The sequence below is a fragment of the Neopelma chrysocephalum genome, unplaced genomic scaffold (genome assembly GCF_003984885.1).
Source record: "Neopelma chrysocephalum unplaced genomic scaffold, ASM398488v2 Primary Assembly neopelma1_143, whole genome shotgun sequence".
NCBI classification, from domain to species: Eukaryota; Metazoa; Chordata; class Aves; order Passeriformes; family Pipridae; genus Neopelma; species Neopelma chrysocephalum.
In genome coordinates, this window is record NW_020897805.1 from 4722495 (window position 1) to 4742559 (window position 20065).

The 20065-nt window shown below is 36.3% G+C and overlaps 1 protein-coding gene across 2 annotated transcripts in view; it reads right to left on the reverse strand.

Annotated features, from left to right (window-relative positions):
- Positions 1-20065, reverse strand: part of POLR3A (RNA polymerase III subunit A) — a 36147-nt gene that overhangs the window by 11887 nt on the left and 4195 nt on the right. The window contains exons 6-22 of one of the 2 annotated variants that reach the window (XM_027700074.1): positions 19367-19606; positions 18296-18458; positions 17964-18100; positions 17293-17396; positions 16454-16595; positions 15854-15994; positions 14545-14614; positions 13738-13865; positions 12164-12302; positions 10060-10224; positions 9616-9788; positions 8334-8445; positions 6907-7025; positions 5419-5556; positions 3801-3971; positions 2909-3022; positions 1560-1595 (exon numbers count right to left, since the gene is read on the reverse strand). In XM_027700074.1, the coding sequence (XP_027555875.1) occupies positions 1560-1595; positions 2909-3022; positions 3801-3971; positions 5419-5556; positions 6907-7025; positions 8334-8445; positions 9616-9788; positions 10060-10224; positions 12164-12302; positions 13738-13865; positions 14545-14614; positions 15854-15994; positions 16454-16595; positions 17293-17396; positions 17964-18100; positions 18296-18458; positions 19367-19606 (2292 nt within the window). The remainder of the gene's footprint in view (positions 1-1559; positions 1596-2908; positions 3023-3800; positions 3972-5418; positions 5557-6906; positions 7026-8333; positions 8446-9615; positions 9789-10059; positions 10225-12163; positions 12303-13737; positions 13866-14544; positions 14615-15853; positions 15995-16453; positions 16596-17292; positions 17397-17963; positions 18101-18295; positions 18459-19366; positions 19607-20065) is intronic. The other variant, XM_027700075.1, reaches the window with a different exon arrangement.

Here is a 20065-nt window from a genome sequence, read left to right on the forward strand (position 1 = left end):
TTATTTCCTAAAGTAAGTGTTGTGGTATTAGAGAAGTTAACCTTTTTACTACAGGTGCATAAAAAAAGGAATATTGCAGGACTTGCAGAAGTCTTTCTCTTTGACAGTCCCTGAGTTCCAAAGTACTTAAAAAAAATCCAAACAATTCCAACATAGTAAATTGATTATTATATATAATTCTGAATAAGATACTCAAATTATATGTTACTTCCATACGCTAGAGTCAAAAAAGGTGGAAAAAAAATAATCTCTGAAGACTTTTATTTTTCATGGTCGCAAGTTTTATTCACACACAAGACATAAAAGAGGAAGTGATTTATTACTCTCAATTGTTGGCAGTTTATCCAAACTATAGATTAATTTATGCTACAAAGGGAATGAAAATGTAACTCACTCCTTGCTGAGCTTAAATACCTCTATGGGCTTATAATTTTCAGTGCAACGCTGTCTTCCATGAGCACAGCTATGTAACTTCCAGAGTGGGCTCAAAAAAACATTATAGACTTAGACAGTGTGAAAAAATCAAAGTTGTTTAGCCTTGACCAGCTTAACAAAAAGGCCCCAACCAGACTCAGTAAGCTCTGGCTCGACGTGGGCCTTTTGTCAGCTCCTACAGAGCCAACGTTTAGTCAGAATAGTCCAGGGTATAAACCACAGTCACCCAGAGTTTTGCAGCACATCTCCCAGCACTGGTGGGATCGTTTCCAGACATGAAGCACTGCTCATATCAGAATCCTCACAGTGAAGAAGCCACTAAAATAACAAGAAGCCACTAAAAGAGTGGCACAGACAATGCCACGGGATTCAGCAAAAATCCATTCAAGTCCAGGCAGACCCATTAGGTTAACTCTACATATGGCAGCACTGAGTGGTTGTGTGCTGAGCTTTTTCTGTGTTTGCACTCTCAGCACTCATATTCTATCATCTTCAGAAAAACCACAGAAAAGTGACTGATTTTTTTTTTATAACTGGGAGGGTTTCTAGAGATTCCCCTGATTCCAATAAGAAGAAAATGAAAATTTCCCTTGACCTGTCTCAAATATGTTAAAACATTAACACAATTGAAATTGTGCCAGCCAACAATCTGCTTTTTTTCAGCTGAATTCCCTCCAGCAATGGCAGAGTGCAGGCAGAACGAATGCTAGTCTGTTAGGAAAGGGCTATTTAGACATACTGTGTTCTGGACAAGAATGGATAAGCCCATTAGGAACCTCCTGCTAAAATAACAATAATAAGAAGTATCTCTGTCCTGGAATGGAAAAGTGGAAGAAGGGATAGGAAAACACCAGAAAAACAAGCTAATATCCCTAAAGATTGAAAGAAGAGTCAATACCAAAAGAAATCTTCCTCAAAATCCTTAAATGTAACTATGGGAATTAATTCACGTCGTAGTTTTCACCATCAAAAAGGTTAAATTATTGTGATAAACACCTACATCATAATTTAACAAGCACTAATATGTATATATGCTAATCAGTTACTTTAGCACTATACACACATCTTTAGCTAAAAAGCACTAACATTAATGCTCACACATTGCACACACATGCTACAGTTACCTCATTATATTTTTCATAACCTGTCTCAGTTAATGTCTTCAAGGATGAACAGAAAAAAAAAAAGGAAAGAAGAAAATGTAACTATCTAAAACTTAAAAATCTTAAGTCAAACTAATTATCACTAGTGTGATGTAGTAATATTTTTGCTTCTGAAATTCATAACAATTATTTTCCTAATATTATTAAAAATATGTATACTTCAAATAACAGTTTTATTCCCAAACTCTGATATTAAAATATTCTATTTTTTTTCCTTCAGAGGTGCAGGTAAGATTCACAGCATATTTCAAATACGGATATAACTATTTTTTCCAACTCTACTCTACCAACAGAAGTCCTAATCAGGTTTACCTTCTGCTCTGAGGCACTCTGATCTATTAAAAATAAACCCTTCAAACACAGGTCAATAAACTCACGTTGCTCTCATCACTGCCAGTAATCAGAAGGTTCATCAAAGTAGCAGCTTAACCTGAAGGGAAGGTTAATTCTACAGGTAGGTTAATTCTACAGTTTTTATCACTGACTCCCAAAGAACTCTTGAGAGTGTCTGCTCTCATAAATATTAAAATTGCCCAATACTCTTTCAAACAAATCGACTTTTACAATTCAAAGTGCAAGCAGTCACATGAACATGCCCTCATCCTTAAAAGACATGTAAGTAGTCTCCAAAGGCTAAAGCCCTGTGCAGCAAAGCAGTTTGTATGACCCATTTTTTTTGCTGTGCTAGTTTCATAAGCAAGCCAGGTATATAGGTGCGTATATACATATATATTTTTATATATACACACATATATATATATTTATATATATATATGTATATGTGTGTGTGTGTGCATATATCTATGCAAGCATATAGGCGGTGTTTACACTACAGCAAAACAAGCAAATAAGGAAAAACAGTTGTTCAGAGAATTGATAATATCAAAATATATGAATATCAGATTAGTATGATACTCAGTCCTAGTGGTTTCTTACATAGAGACAATAAGTATTTAATTTCTGATGTCCCCAGGGAAGCACATACTTACTGTACCATCTTGCTATGGAAAGGAAACTCTAGAAAGATCTCAGATCAATAAAATTTCTACTCTAAAAAGCCCCTAGATTTTTCTCATTTCTAATATTCCTGTGGTGAACATGAACAATTACCCTAATAAGAATTAAAATCACTAGTCCTAGCTTCCCACCCCTAAATGCACAAAAATGCATTACTGAACAAACCACTATTCCTGCTACTAACACATAAAATTCAGCTGTTGCTTCACGAGATTGATAAGACCATTTTATTTAATTTCCTTAATTAATGAGGAAAAGTTAATCACACTGTGATAAAGAAGTGAGATAATTACCTGCAGAAAACTGTCTTGGCAGCAAAGGAATTCATTCTTCTTCATGATGGACTCGGACGTTAACACCAATTCATTTTTACTGAGGGCTGGTTCATTTCGGCATGGATATACAGCCTGGAGAGGAAAAACCATCACTTCTTCACATAAAACACATGCACAAAACTTCATTGTAAAGACACAATACAGATATGTAGAATTGATTAGGTTTGGTTGTGGTTTTTTGTAGTCTGTTTGTTGGGATTTTTTGTCTAGTTGTTTTTGTTTTGCTATACTATACCAAACTATTGTGAAAAGAAGAGGCCCACACACTTCTACTTTTTTATGTAAATATGAAGGTATACACACAGGTATACACAGTTCTATCCATTTACTACACTCATATTACAGAAAGTTTAACAGTTATTTCAGCAAAAGGCTTTTCTGTGAGAGGGGCCATAACACACCAACCAACCAACAACAAAACCAAACAATACAGGTCTTCAAACATCACAATATATCCAGACTTATTGAACAACACATCAGCCAGTTTAACACAAAAAACATGCATGCCTTGAATTAATAAGGAGTTATTTTGTGCAATGTACCAAACTAGTACCCAAATAGGTCGGTAGTCATTTATCTAGTGAGTTGCATATTAGGCCCCAAAACTATGTTTAAGCACAGAAAAATTGTACTTTTCACTGCTTATACACAGTTTGGTCCTAGTTGCTCTGTTCCACTGTAAACAATACCTATTCGTACACACATGCTGAAAGACTGACCAGGACCACTCAAAAAAGGCAATTTAAACATAAATACTTAAACTGAAACCATTTTCCTCAAAATTTACTATTTCCTTCTACATGCTTAGTAGTCTTTTCACACTTCTAACAAGGATTTCAGCAATCCTTACCCTGATATTATCTAGAACTCGCTTGAATTCCAGTGGTTCATCCTTCCCTTCCATAGCTGCAGGATCCAAGCCATCTCCTCCATAAATAAACTGTATAATGTCACCAGTAGAACTTCTGACTGTTAAATCATACTGTGAGCAAAGATCTTCAAGTGATTTTACCAGCCGCCTCTGAAGGGAAAAAAAAGTGCACAGAAAGTAAAATGGATCTTTTTTAAAATAGCTATTGATTGGGATTACAAGAACTATAGGAACTGGACTCAGGAAATAAATCTGACACAGTGATAAGCAGGTACAAAAACCTATTTAAAATCACACATTAGCCCTAGGGCTTTCCTGTACATTCCACAGAACATAAAAATCAACAATAACAACATTTAAAGCAACAACACAATACTCCACATTTAGAAATTCTATCATATAGGAAACCTAATGCTAAGCTGCAAGAACCTATTGAAGTCTGAGGAATTTGAGGCTTTTTTTGACATCATATTCTGCTCATCAGGTTTATTGCTTAAGAGATACAATGCTTTTTGTGTATGGAAGTAGAACCAGTAAACAATTCTTTTCACTGACAAAAAGCAAAGAGGTCATCTGTCGAGGCCATTTTTCTATCTGTGTTAACTACTTCTCTTACATCAACTCCTGGTTTTGAGAAATCCCTTTACTATCACCTTCCTTGGCATCCCAAATAGAAGGCATGCTGTGAAGCATTAATAGTTAAAAACATTATTACTTGAGAGGTGGATTTCATTGTTCAGTGAAAGTAAATTAGATCACCAAAGACTAAATTGGTATTTTTTCTCACTGAGGAGAAAAAAGGTAAGATGAAATAAATGTTAAGTTTTTTTTTTTTAATTCCCAAGTCCAAGTGGTACAATTTATTCACACAGGATCAAAGTTGAAGAGGAAAAATATTTTGCAGGTTGTTTTTTATATTTACATGTATTTGTAAATACTGACACACATGCCAACATTATTTCATTAGTTTTGGAGACAAATGGTCTAATTAGTCACCCACCCCAAGAGGTGGTTTTTCTGTCTTTGTACAGTTACTTGCACATCTCAGAATGTGTCCCCAGCCACAAATTATCTTGCCTTTTCTACTGCCTGTTACACTGAAAAGAGGTCTACACTTTAAATACTATGTAAATATTTGCACAGAAGTCCCAAGACTGCTCGCAATAGCAAGAAGCTTTGTTGGAGGGACATTTTCACAGGAGGTACAGCAAAGACACTAACATATTACAAAACTAGTCTAAGCCTATATGGCCCAAGGTGCCTGTTACCCAGAAAGAACAGACAGTGGAAGGGAGTTTTAGCTGTCATTCACATCAGTTTTAGGAAAACACATAACATAGAAATTAGTCTATTAACTTCTAGGCTTTTACAACCCATATTTGAAAGGAAACAGCTTAATACAAGCATGTTTACAAACCTCATCTCTGCTGGAGAATACAGCCAAGCCATGTATTTCACAGTATAAATTATTCCATTACACTGAGAACACACACGCACATGCAATGTATGCACTTCTCCAACCCGTAACCTCAACATACACAGGAGAAATATCCACATTTTGCAGGACTGATAAAATCCCCAGCCCACTGGCAGTTACCTGCATATATCCAGTTTCAGCTGTTTTTACAGCTGTGTCAACCAGACCTTCTCGACCCGCCATTGTATGGAAAAAAAATTCAGTGGGAGTCAACCCAGAATAGAAGCTGTTAGCAACAAAGCCTTTTGCTGCAGGGAGCTACACAGAAGAGTGGGAAAAACACAGTTAAAATGCAATGTATATTCTGTATGTTACAGGAAAACATGTTGCATGTCATCTAAATTCTGTCAGAGAGATAGCCAACACACTCACAAACACAGGGTAATCATCTCACCTGCTTTTAGCTCTCAAGTTCCATGTTTGTATAGAAGATCTGAATAAAGGCTTCAAAACTCCTTGCCTAGTTCCTCCAAATTAATATAACAAACTTTCTCCTTCTCACTACAAACCTTGTCACACTTCTAGCCATTCCTTGCAAACACTACACTGACTCTCTTAAACTTGCAAAAATTGAAAAGGCAATTAATTCATTTTGCAATAGTAGAGCAAAGGTATTAGCAGTGCTGAAGACTAGGGAACCCAGAAAAAATATGACGGGAGATATGTATATAATTAATTCTCTTCAGTGGTTTGCTCTCCCCCCGAGAAAAGTTGTTGCCAATCAACAGGCATTCCTTGAAGTCAAGTAACACCAAACTGCCTCTGTGATCAGAGTTTCATCTTAGAAATTCACTTTTTGTTGTTATTTAACAGGTAGTTAAAAACCAGTAAAAACCCTAGAGCTCAATTTTAAGTTTTACCTCCTCATCTAATCCAAGAAGTATTGTTTCTTCTTCTATTTATTCAGTAAGTTACAGAACTCAGAAGTGGAAATTTGGACATTGAATGACAAATTCAAGTGTCATGGCTACCATCTGACAGTTATTTAACACACTAACTAGATGAATGGCTTATACCTAGAATCTTCTTCACTGTTGATTGGATTTCAAACAGCAGTTTAAAAAAATTAATTTCATTGAATTATATTAACGAGTGCATTAGACTCACTATTGCTTCATGTAGGACCAAACTCAAACATGAAATATTGAGAGTAACCCATGATACCTATTCTGGTGAAAAAAGAAAAAACAACCAGACTCCAGACAGGTTTATCTGGCTTGTCTCACCTGTCTAAAGATACCAATACATACCCAGCAGTTGACCTGAAAAGTATTAGTGCAGTCACACATAATACATGAGAGAAACTTTAACAAGTTATTTTTAGGACTCTCAAGAGAACAAAAAATATATCATCAGACTTACTTTAATTTTACTAAGTTAGAAAGGTCAAAGCAAGGCTTAGCTGTAAAAATTCACAGCATTCTATGGCAACCCAAACCACTGCTGTTAACTCCCAAATCACACTCAGGACATTTTACATGGATCATATGTGATCCTTTTTCCTTCAGCCTATCATGACAACATGTGTTACCATGCATACTTCTCAAAATGGCTTAGAGAAACTTGTTTCACTTTTCTTCACAGTCTATTGTAAACATACAGAATTACCTTAGAATGCTTCTCAAAGTGAGGCAAAGATCTGTTCTCAAATCCATCAGGAACTCGGGACCCACTGATAGCCTGCTGACCTACACAAGCAATCATCTGGGATATATTAATGAAGGAGCCTGAAAAGGAAGAAAGGAAAAAAACGCTCATTCACAAATGAGGGATACACTGCTTCCCTGATGAGCTATCTTCACTTCCATGAAGATCTCAGCCTCATAACTGGTCAAAAAACCAGTCAGAATTGCAAGAGTTAAAGAAGTTTTTCTGTTACTTGTCCTGTTCATTTCAGCAATTATGAAGAGGCTGACAATTAGGTCTATGATACAGCCAACAACTCCTTTTAATTTTTTTTCCTTTGCGTCATAGACATTCATGCCACCACCATTTGACTACAGTCCTTGTATTATGCTGGTTTGTGTTATGGATTGTGTTTTATACAGCCCATGATCCTAACCCACATATTTTGCTTCACAATTTCTTCAATGAACACATTTTTCATAAAGGGTTCAGTATCTACCAAGATTCCTAGAACAAATTAAGCCTCAGAGCATTAAGTCACAAAATTAGAAGTTTTCTTTGCTGAACATGCTTGCAAACAATGCCTCCCCACCTCTCCCTCCCAAATTATACACTTAATATATTCTTCTTCTTAGATTTCAGTATTTCTTTAGAACATGTCACCCTGAGGCTTTCCACAATTTATTAGACAGATAAAAAAAGGCAAAAGGTTAAGTGATTCCTTCAGATTCTCATAGGAAACAAAGGGAAGTTCAAACAAGAATTTAAGAGACCTTATAGCTCTTTTCAGTACCTAAAGGGAGCCTACAAGAAAGCCAGAGAGGGACTTTACACAGGAGTATGTAGTGATACAACAAGGAAAAATTACTTCAAGCTGGCAGAGGGCAGGTTTAGATTAGATGTCAGGAGGAAATTCTTCCCTGTGATGGTGGACTGGAACAGGTTGCTCAGAAGTTGTGGATATCCCATTCTGCTCTACTGACACCGCTCATGGCAGGGGGATAGGAATTAGATGTTCTTTTATGTCCCTTCCAAAAAATTCTATGATTCTGGGAAATATTAATTCCAATTCTGAATATATAATTTACAGTTGATTTATGTATGCGATATAAAAACTTGCAGTAGAAATGCAACTGAAAACTTTTTACTGATGAATTAGAGTCTTAAGAACATCCAAAGTTCCAATAAGATGTTTTTCAACTTGTACTAAACATTTAAAGATACAAAAAATAGAACATCAGCTTGATTTTAATTAATTATACCCAACCTGTACTTACTGAGTCACTTAAAACAGATACAACCTGAGCTTGCACAACTGACAGTATCAAACAAGCTAAAAAGGTGGAACGAGTAATTTTCACAAGAGTGATGAAGTGAGCAGCCTACATGCAAAGTTCAGCTATCCCTACCTTTAGAACCACAGAGAGCCATGATAAGGGGACTGTTGCTCTTGTCCAGTTCTCTTAGACAGGCGCTGCCAGCATGATCTCTGATGACTGAGAGTTCTTTAAGGATTAAGGCCTGAAATCAAATATTGCAGAGGTTCAGCATTTGTTAAAAAACACATACACAAACAGTACTCTCTCACCCCCAGCAACACCTTCAGTAGTCAAATGCAATTCAAAATACAATCAAGACACCTAGTCATTGCTTTGGGTAAAACAATTTTAAATTTTAACTTGCATAACTTCCAGTTTGCTGCATAAAATGTCTTTGTTGGGATAAGACAAGAATATCCAGGAACGTGATCCTCTTTTACCAGCAGCACAAACTTAAGCTAAATCAAGCACTGCACTAAGCTCTAAGACACACTGCATTACATGAAAGATTACCACAAAAATAAAGTATTTTTGGACTGTACTCAGAGAGTACAATGCTGGTCTCTCCAACTATTACAAACATAACTGTATCCAAAAAACATTGTAGGACATACACAGGTGTCCAAAAAAAGGAGGAGTGGAAAGGACTGCTAGATGTTTCTATCGGCCAGAATTTCACTTTAGACTGGGTAACCGTGGCAGTGCTTCATCATAGGGTGGCATTCTCTGGTTGGGTGGTGGTGGTGTTTGGTTTTTTCTTTTTTCCTTTCTACTTTTTTTTAAAGGTAAAAAGTAGACATTAGCCATCCAAGATGAATATATAAAACCATTAAATACAATGAAAAGTGTTCTTCAGCTGACTTGACTAAGTCAGTAAGCTTTTGGGCAACATTCATTGCTCTTCATCAAAATTTCTACAGAAAAAAGAAAACAACCCAGCATAACCAAAGTCCACTTAACTTTTACCCCAATAAGGAACCAGATAACACTTGCATGAGATCTACAACCAAAGGAATGTTTTGCTTCTTGTATCACTTTCTTTACTGTTACTCTTCTTAATTAATCTAGCAAATCTTGATAAATGTAATCAACTCCATTTCAACTACCTATGCCATTTTATTCTAGTGTATCAGCCCAGTACTTCTTGCAAGGAGGGAAGATCTCAGTTATTAAATGTTTAGCTAACATTTTTAGATGCATACAAACATCTTAATGTTAAGTCTCTATAGAGTCAGCTCAAGTTGCATGCCTAGGGAATGCATTTGCTTGTATTTTTAGGTTTCAGAAGACAACTTTAGACTTCACAATGTACATGAACATATTTGTGAAGTCTCTACTCTAAATGTATAGTGATTTAAACCAAAAACTTTACCTCTAGTGTCTCTTCTGCAGTACAACCAGGCTGCTGTTGTAGCTTGCCAGTGTTCAGAGCTTCAATATACTCGTCACATTTCTTATAGCCAGCATTCAGGAGCTCATACTTAGCTTTTAGCAGGCCCTGACCAGGGGTTACATCACCAATTCCAATTGAAAAGCCACGATTAGCTATTATTAAAAAAAAAAAAAGATAACTCCATCTCACAGAGAAAACAAATTAAACCCAGAATATTATCATCATTGGGAACTCTTATTTTTGCCTCCCATCATGTGACCATCACAAGCACTTCATATGCACAATCGTTTGTTTCACCATTTGCCAGCTTCACAACTAGCTTATGTCTTTTTAAGCACAGCATTTCACATTTGAAGCACAAATCTTGCTTGCTTGCTCTCTATTTCTGCATTGAAGTACTGTTCTACAAGGAAATGTACTTACAGAGATAGACTGGAGCAAGTCTGGCTAGACGTGACATGGCATCTGCAGCTTCTACCTGTCCCCAGTCTCTCAGCAAGATGTAGAAAATGTTGTTCTTGGATCCTGAACCCAATGTTCCTTTGTCCATACTGCCACTCATTAACTCACTGTTTTGAATTGTGACATCTAGAAACAAAAAGGCAAAAAGAATTCACCAGTTTTCCAAAACATGAACTAATCACTAGTAATCACTTACGGAGAGAATTAAAAAAAAAAAAAGCTCTATTCATTAGAAGAAAAAAACTCAAAGACATATTTAATGTATCTGTAGAAATGCATGACTAAGTGTTGTAAGGGGAACAGCCTACAACCTGATCTTACCAAATAAAGTTAAAATTTATTTTCCTTCCTCCTTAGAAAGGCAACTGTATCCAATTAAAGATTTGTTAGAAACATCGCAAGTTTTTGGTAAAAATCTAAAAATAAACTTTGCTTCCTTAATCTAAATAATGTCCCAATCAGTTTTATCCATCCAGAAATAAAGTCCTCAATCATAATAAACCAATGCAATTTATTTATTTAAAAAGTAGAGCAAAAAAACTTCAGAAAGTTACAGTTCTCTTATTTGAAGATTCTGATATTCAGTTCAACCAAATCACCTCTGGAGGCACAGCTTGAAGTTAAAAGACATGGTAGACTCCTAAGTCCCTTTAATCACAAGAGAACCATAACAACCCATCTCTCTTGCCTTTATGCCTGTACACAGTGCCTCCGTTAGACTACTCCTTTTTCCTTCATTAGGAACCTTCCATTTCAGGCACTGAATCTTTCTTTAAGATTTAGTCTTGAACCAATTAAAAAGTATCTTGTGTACATGAACTTTAAACTTATTTTCTGATAGCAGTACAATATATATTCATCACCAACTTCATTATAAATCTTTCGAAGGAGTGGTGTATGTAGATGGATCCAATTTAAATCATTTTATGCAGAACATTGTAGATGTTTGCACACTGTACTCCATGCTCAATATTTTCAATGTGAATTTAGGTAATCATCTTCTTGAACCACAAGTCAGTGCTCTATCTCTTATTATATAAAATCAAGACATGATAGTAGGATTTCTTGTGTTTTTTGAGAATTTGCAGAGAACTTTCTGAAGAGAATTAGTATGGTTTCAGAAATGAATTTTTTCAGAGAACTGAACACAGCCAACAACAAAATCCACATTATGTGCTCCTGTCAAATTCAAAAAATGAAAATTCTTCCCATACTTCCTAGAATGAATACACTGTGGAGCAAAGAAGATGGCTTATGTTCACACAAGTGTGAGCAGAATTGCTTTGTGGCCTTTCATCTCGTATTATTTAGAGGCTGACAAAAATAGTTCCACCACGTTTATAATAAACTTCACAGCCATGGAGTGGTTCTATCTTCTACAGAAATCACTCAGTCTGCTGTAGAGAGGATCTGAGTGCTAATTGGGAAATTCTTTCTCACATCAACATCGCATAAAAGAATTACTATAAATCAATGGTTCCTCTACTCATGCTTCTGAGCAGCAAGGAGCCAGCCTAATCCTGTCTGCTCATGTTCCTTTCCAACAGTTACCACATGAATTATAAGCAAAGCCTTGCTCATCTCCTACAGCCTCTTCAACAGTGGTCCTTTGCATTCCATCTGCCACTCTGACTTCCCTAATTGGAAGGACACAGATGGCTTGATATACTAGGGATTCCTATCTTCCCTCTGTATCCTAACTCCTTTCAGTGTTTGTCTCCTAATCCCTGTATTATTACCCCCACTTAAGGTATCAAATTTTTCCATTTGCCCTCTGCACAACCCCTTCCTAAGCTTCTTAGCTTTTCTCTTTCTGTCACGTTCAAACACTAAGTTAGCATCATGACAAGCCTAGCATCAGCCAGAAGACATTTTAGTTTAAGAAAACACCCAGATCTTTTCTTTGGTGTTCAGTATAACTTAAACTTTTGAGAACAACCGCATAATTTTATTTTTCATTTCAAGGATACTTATGTGAAGTACCACTTTAACTCCCACAGTGAACTCAACAAGAGTACAATTTCTTTGAAGACTTCCAAAACACAGCTTTAGAAGTGTCACTCACAAGAATCATTGTAACAGAGGTCCTCCCCTTTGCCACAATACTGTTTGCCCTTTGTTCGTAGATTGGCTTTTACAGGACAATCATCACTGGGTTTGAGAATGAGGCTGAAAACCTGTTTTCCTGTCCAGAGTGTTACAGGCTTAAAGAAACAGAAAGAGAAGAATTAGGATTACAAGTTTATGCTAAAACTACAGTAAAACAGTAAGCAGGAATGTAATTGTAAAACTGTTTTATATACAGAACCTTTCTATAGAGAACCATACTTGTAGAAGTGCACAGTAGCATTTCTTTGAATAGAGAAGTATTATGCACTTCTATAGTTTTAAAACCCCTGAGTGCAGCAAGGTTATCCTTTACATCAGGTATGTGCTTGCATTTAGAGAAACATGCTTTATTGCTCCCTCTTACTGTCATGTTTCCCTTTCTGATTAGAAAAGAAAAAAAAAGATGCTGCTGCTGTCATTTAATTTCTCGAAGAGGTTGCAACATTTACAATTCCTCCTTTATATAGTGCCTTTGATTTAAAATTTTAGGAGTTTAAAGATTCATATAATTATGTACTCCCCTCAGCTGGAGTTAGATGTAAGCAACTGTCACAGTTAGCACTAAAATTATTAATTTGGAGTGACAGAAGTAGTCAAAGAATCACTGCTCTTGGCTATTAGCAAAAGTTGATATAAACTTATAAAATTCATATTAGATATTGCCCATAAATTCCCTGACCTTGCTTTAAGTTGTATTATTCACTGGTATTTCAATTCCACTTCCTGAATTCCCCTAATATTAAACTCATTATTTTGAAATTAAATAAAGGATAGAAAAACGTATACGCCAACATTTAGTATTTAACCAATTTTAACATGTACTAACTCTCTCCAAACAATACTGTTTGCCTTAAATACCAAATTAATCAAATACAAACACTCTCAAACGTATGTGAATGAAGGCTTAACATACCATACTCTAATAAACGATACTAAAACTCTCTTCAAAGTTTGTAAAAAATACAAAAATACTCTGCCCTTAATAAATGTTTTGTGTACATGATGTAACAAAGGAAAAAACACACACGTTGCAAACAAACAAATTACACAGCACTCATCCTCTTTAACCTTTAACACAGCTAAAGCATACTCTTTCCCAGGTTTATTGTCCTCTAAACCTTGAACTGTTGAGCGTTTCAGGACCTAACTCTAGGGCACCCAAGGAATAACATAGTTTCTGCACTCAGCCCCATATTACTCTGCACAGTCAGTAAGAACAATGTATTTTCTGCTGGTCACAAACAGCCAGGGGATCTGTGTCACAGCAGCAGGACAGCAGCAAAGCCATGTTTGAACCCTGAAGGAATCCTGCATCTGGACAGCACCACGCAAGGCTGACACTACTCAGCATCAGGAATTCACAAACCACTTCTGCACAGCTTCGACCCCAAATTCTGATCCTTGCACTTTACACTAGACAAATAAAACTAATGTTAGAGAACAAGAACTGTCTCTGCTGAGAACATCACCATGGGTCAAGTAAACGCAACAGAGAAAGTCTTAGTAAAATAAAAAAATACTTTGACACACCTTCAGAATTGCTGGGGGTGGAAGGCGAACTTTAATCTTTTCATCCTTGCCAACCAGGATAGAAGCAATAATTTGACAGGCTTTGGCTCGATCAAAAAAGGTATCTTTTAATGTAAGAAGATAGGCACCTGGAATGTAAAAAAAGGATTATGACAGAGTAAATTAAGATTAAATTTAAAAAATACTGCATATTCAGTGTCAATTACTGCATTCTAATACTAGTTAGCTATTTATGCAAAATGACAATAGTTTAGACAGCTTTGGTTGTAAATACTTTCCAGATTTTTTAAAATTGCTCCACACCAAATTTCTAAAAATGAGAAACAGTGCATTTCTGTAATCTATTCTCTCTCTCTCAGAGTCTATCCCATCAATGAATGGGATTTATTTTTGTACACTTTCTTCCTTTTGTTCATTAGACATTTCCCAAAGCATTTAGGACATGGAAGGTACTTACTGTAGGTTAAAACTAATTTTTAATGAATGAAATCAACTCCTAATAACCATAAACAGTTTACACTATCTACTTAATGCAGACAAAGATCCCAAATGTTCATTTGCAGAACAACACTGCAAAACCTGTGCAAAGGTAATAATAATTGCAGTCATAAAGGTAGGTAGTATAAGAAATCAGTCTAAGGACATCACTATATTTCAGGCAAACAACGGCCTTATTTCATAATGTCACTTTGACTTGTGAAAGAAGAAATTTTTTAATTAATATAGAAAAATTCTGGAAAGGAGGGAAGTGATTCTGAAGGAAAAACTGTTAAATATCACACCTCTGAAATAAGCTTATATACATACCTGTGAGAAAATCCTGAATAGCAGCAATAAGAGGTTCTCCATTTCTTGGTGTTACCAAGTTTGCTTTAGTCTACATGATACAAAAAAACATTATGCATTTGAAGACACTTATATTCTATGCTATTCAAAACAAAACTTTACCATTTAAGGTATTTATTTTAGCAAAAATGGTCAAAGCTTATTCTAAATCAACATACAGCTTTCTTCAAAAAGATGGAAAAATAAAACAGAAGTTTCAGTTCACTGCAGTCCATGCACATCTATTGACAGTTAAGGAATAGTCTGAGAATAGTTACTGGAAATTAAGTATTCTGTTTCCAAAGTAGAAGTTGCAATCAACTTGATGTGTTTTGGTAGGGACAGGAAAGGGAAGGGAAGGGAAGACAAGCTAGCTTTGAGAACCTGGGAAGGGAGAAAAGAGGTTACCCTTACTATGGGGAGCTACCGGAATATTGCAAGTTGTGTGGTCCTACTAATCAGTAACAATCAAGCCAGCCACCTCCACAAGCCCCATGTTCTTATGTTCTTCTCTGAGTCTTAGTACTCAGTCTACTGCTCCAGTTCATCACCCCCACCCACCTATGCACCAGTGAACACACACCCACAAAGACCTCAATCACACACTTGGGGGCTGGGGGTTTTCTTTTTAAGCTCGTGAGTCAGTTCAGGGAGCCCATAGATGCTGCAGCCAACAGTTGTGTGGGTACACCTGAAGCAGCAGTGTCACTTAAGTCACCCTAAAGGAGCAATGTACTGGAAAATCCTCAGCTTCATACTACTGACTCTACTTTCACACCACAGATCAAAGCTTGCAAACATGGGATCCCTATTTATCTACCCTCCCTTCTCCCTTTTTGACCCTGCCCTAAGAGCCTCCTGCCTCCTCTGGTAAGTTGCCTGCTACAGTATAAGTCCATTATTGCTGCCACATTTCCAGCTGGTCTGTCCATCTTAGATTTAACATCCAGGCTGTCAGACCAGAAAGCAAATATCTGTTGGTAACAGAGTCACCCTAGTTGGGTAGCAATCCCTAAGGACAGTCAGGCAGAAACATACTAGTGACATCTGCTTACCTAAAACCACTGGATTTTCCACAGATATTAAATTTAAGTCTATTAGGCTACCATCATGTAACAGTCCTAATTTATTCTAAATTCTCTTTTGCAGAATTTTCAGGCAGCTTCAAAGTTAAAAATTATCCACACCCAGTAATCTAGATAATATTTCAGATTTCATGTGCAAGTTAAGAAATACAGGGCTCAGCCAATCTGTCACTAACAAAATCCCAACCCAAACATTATCAACCTACCCCCATTAAAACAAGTGCTTCTGCTTTTGCTTCTTCTGTCTGAGGAAGGTGAAGGTTCATCTCATCTCCATCAAAGTCTGCATTGTATGGTGTGCAGACACATTCATTGAATCTGAATGTCCTATGAGGTTTTACTCTAGCCTGGAAAAGGGGAAAAAAAAAAGTGATGCACATTCAGTCAAGCACAGATGAAAGATGAAAATTCCTGATTAAAGGATTTAACTCAAGCAAGAACTGACATAAATCGTACTTATTGTATTACAGAAACATAGCTAATAGTTTTCATTATGAAGAATTTACACAAAGCACAGAAAGACAACATGCTTTGTAGAGATCACATCAACTCTACAAAAATGAAATGCTCACATAAGAACAGATACCAAAGTCAATTATGGCTACTGGCAGAAGTGTCCAGACAGCTATCCCAGTACACATCAGTTCCCATGCAAAGGCACAACTGCACTGTACTCATGCTAGTCCCCATACACTGCTTCAGAAGACGCTGTTTATTTGTGCTTATGTAAGACAGAAACACCATCAAAGGCAAACAACCCAGTATTCAGGGATGCTCCACCTCTGTGTTAGACCGTGGGCACTTACAATGTGAGCCATGATGCTCAGCTTGTGAAGAGAGGGCTGGCGGTTGAACAGGACTATGTCACCATCTATAAGGTGTCGCTCCACAATATCACCAAATTTCAGCTCCTGGGCCATCTTTTCTCGGTTCCCATATTTCAAAAATCTTAATAGCAACATATAATAACAGAGTCAGAAGAAACACAAGCAGTAGATGTAAAGACAACTGAAAAATAATTCTGTGTTAACAATGCATGCTTTTTCGTTAAACGTTGGAGTATTTTTATTACAATAAGCAGAAGACAAAATTGGTGTGGATTGAATCATTAAACATCAGTCCTGCTGCTATTTTAAGTAATGAATGTATTTTGACATCAGTTAACAAAGCTACAGTAATTAGACCAGTAAGTAAGAAAAAAATCGATTTATAAAAACAGAAGTTGTTTCAGTTGTATCAGAGAGTATAGGAAGTTTTATTCATATATCATCCCTTTTTACTACCTATAAACTGACTGCAGATTAGCTCTCATGAAAACAGGCAGTACAACTTGCCCATAACTGCTCATTTTCATTTACGTCTGTACTACACCTTCTATTTCAATTGTCTCAATCACAAAAAAATACAAATTTAATTGCAGTTCATATCAACAGTATGTGCACTTCAGATTAAATGTAACAGATTATTTAGAAATAAATATTACACTAAACCTGCGGACATAATGACAATTCTTTTGCTACTGCCCATTATGAAAGATTCTAAAAATAAATTTTAATCCCTTTAGATATAACCTGTTTTCACACAGCAGTAAGAGCAAGTTGATGAGAAGAAATAAAAAGTGAATCATTACAGAAAAGCTTGATACCTTTTCATTTGGGTGTGCCTTTGCTGTATGAAGTTGGCTCCAGGATGAACATCAGGACCATTACAAACAAGTTTCCTCATAAAATTAATATTTGCTTTGTTCACCTGTTGCATAAAGACTTCAATCAGAAACAAATGAAACACGTTTCAGGATCTCTTGTTTTTACTGGTGGTTTTTGCGTTTTCAAATTTTAGGCTCAACTGACAATCTCCTGTCACAGCCTCAAGCTGCTGAAGGGAATTGGCAGGAGGGAATAGAGGAGAAAAACATAACCCAATCTTTGAGCACAATATCAGAGTTAAATTAAATTAAAAATCTGGGTGATAAACTTAGATATAAAAATACCCAACCACTCCTTAGATAGATACACCAACAAACATATGAAGCTATGTAGGAGTTCAAGAAACACGAAGCAAAACTCTTCCCTCTAGATAGGTCACACCTTACACCACATGCCTTCTCAGCAATTGCCATATCCAATACTAAAGCCTTCATTTGCCAACAGCAACAAAACTGGCAAAGCATCACTGAATGACCTTTCAAACATAATGCAACACATTCACTCCCTTTTATACAAAGGCTAAAATGAAACAACACTGAGGTCTGGGTTGAAGAAGAGAAAGAAAAAAAAGGATAGGAAGAGTTTTGAGTTTTGGTTCTATACTACTTACCTTTTCAGGAAAGGTCAGTATTTTAGCAACATGAATAGGCACTGCTACTTCATCTATTCTTAGGTTAGGATCAGGTGAAATGACTGTTCTGCCAGAAAAATCCACTCGCTTTCCAGACAGATTGCCTCTAAAACGACCTAACAAAATAAAAATGTTAAAACTCTTTTATTAAAAATTGTTTTCAATATGTATCCATTAAGACAGCCATATTAGAACATCCTTTAAGGTACAGCACTGAAGTGTAACACAACAGTGGCAGAGATACACCTGACAATAGCAAATATTTGCAGCTCAAAAAAAAAATAAAATTAAACCCAACTTTCTAGGCATACCTTGCTTTCCCTTAAGCCTCTGAACAAAACCTCTGGTCCATTTCTTAGGTGCCATGTTGAGAGGAATTCCCGAGAGCTCACTATTAATGTACAGGGCACACTGCAGTTGAAGAAAATCCCAGTCCTCCATAATCATCTGTGTTTTGGCTCCTGATATCCTATGCTAAACAAAATAGCCATCCAGTTCAGAAAATAAATATAACAACACATATTAAACTAACAAAGTATTTTTCTGTTATAAGTACAACTCTTCTTTTGCAAATAACACTGTGACACTTCCATACACTGGAATGAAAAAGGCAAGGTAACTTTATTACAGAGTGTATACTGCTATAGCATAAGGCCAGTCACACGAGAACACAAAGAAAAATTTCTTTTCACTAACATGGGCTTTGGACAAAACTAGGGATTTGTTTAAATTATATTCTTCCCAATCCACTTAAGGTAATATAACTCAACAGTCAGGAAAATCACCAGTATTTCATAATTTGTCAATCAGGGCAGAGTTAGTACTCAACTGATTTTGTTTGCTTGACAAAAGATCAGTTTTGAAAAGCATGAAAAGTATTAGTCTGATAGAAGTGCTCTTCTAAACAACTGATAAACTGTCAAATTTACTTCTAGTCTCAATTTGATAACCACGTTAAATGAAACCTGACTTCTTAAGAACAGATGGTGAAATAAAGAAAGGACAAAGATGTAGTAAAAAAAAAAGAGGAAGGTCTACAAGGACAAAAAAGGAAAAAAACCCACAAAGCAATAGGTGCAATATTTTCATTGTAAGTGACCACTTGAAAAGTGTCATAGGAGGGAGAAGGAAAAAAGAAGTTTACAGACCAGAGCTGAAATGACAAAACCATAAGAATCCCAGCAGATCTTCAGCAGGTCCTAAACTGCAAGCAGCTAGTCAGCCAGCTCCATCTGAAGCAAGCTTTTCTTATTTCTTTCAATAAAATCCCCAACAACATAGAAATACAGGAGTAGATTGTAAACAGTAAACCCATTTGCTGTATTCAATTCTAACCAAATCTTTTCAATGGCAACAGTTTCAGAGCTTGAAGGATAACTGACCTTTTTTATCACATCATTGAGGAAAATGATCTCGGTCAGCTTCATTGTCAAGTCGTCTTCATTGGTGCCCGACTTCAAGTCACTCACCACAGAGGGTCTGATACACAGCGGAGGCACCAGGAGTCGTGTGAGGATCAAATCTGAAGGTTTACCTGCTTCTGGATTCATTAGAAGTAGAGGAATGTCTTCTGCTGGGATTCTTCTAAAGAGGTTCAATACTACCAAAGGATTCAAGTTTTCCTAAAAAATCCATTGGAAAATGGGGAGAAGAAGCCATCATAACAAGGTTCAATGCTTCCATCCTCTCCTTATTTACAGATGTTCAAAAAGAAAGTCTTTTTCCAAGGCAAACAGAGAATTATTCATGCAAATAAAGCTACGTTTTGGTTTACTTATCCTGAACCAATGCTTTAAGCATCTCAAATGTTAACTTGCTATATTTTTTCCTCACCTTTTTTTTCCAATATATTAGTGTTTACTTGTCATCATATCACTGTCTTTTATCAAGAGTTAAGAGAGGGTATTTCACAGCTAATAGACAAAGCAGTCCTACGACAAACTTACAGTACATTGTATTCATTTTATTCGCAGAAACTCACATAAATTACAGTACTTTCTAGACTTTTTTCCAAAACTTAGTTTCTTTCTTCTTAGAACAGCTACTGCTGTAGTATAAGAAGCTCCAGATATTCACTGCTT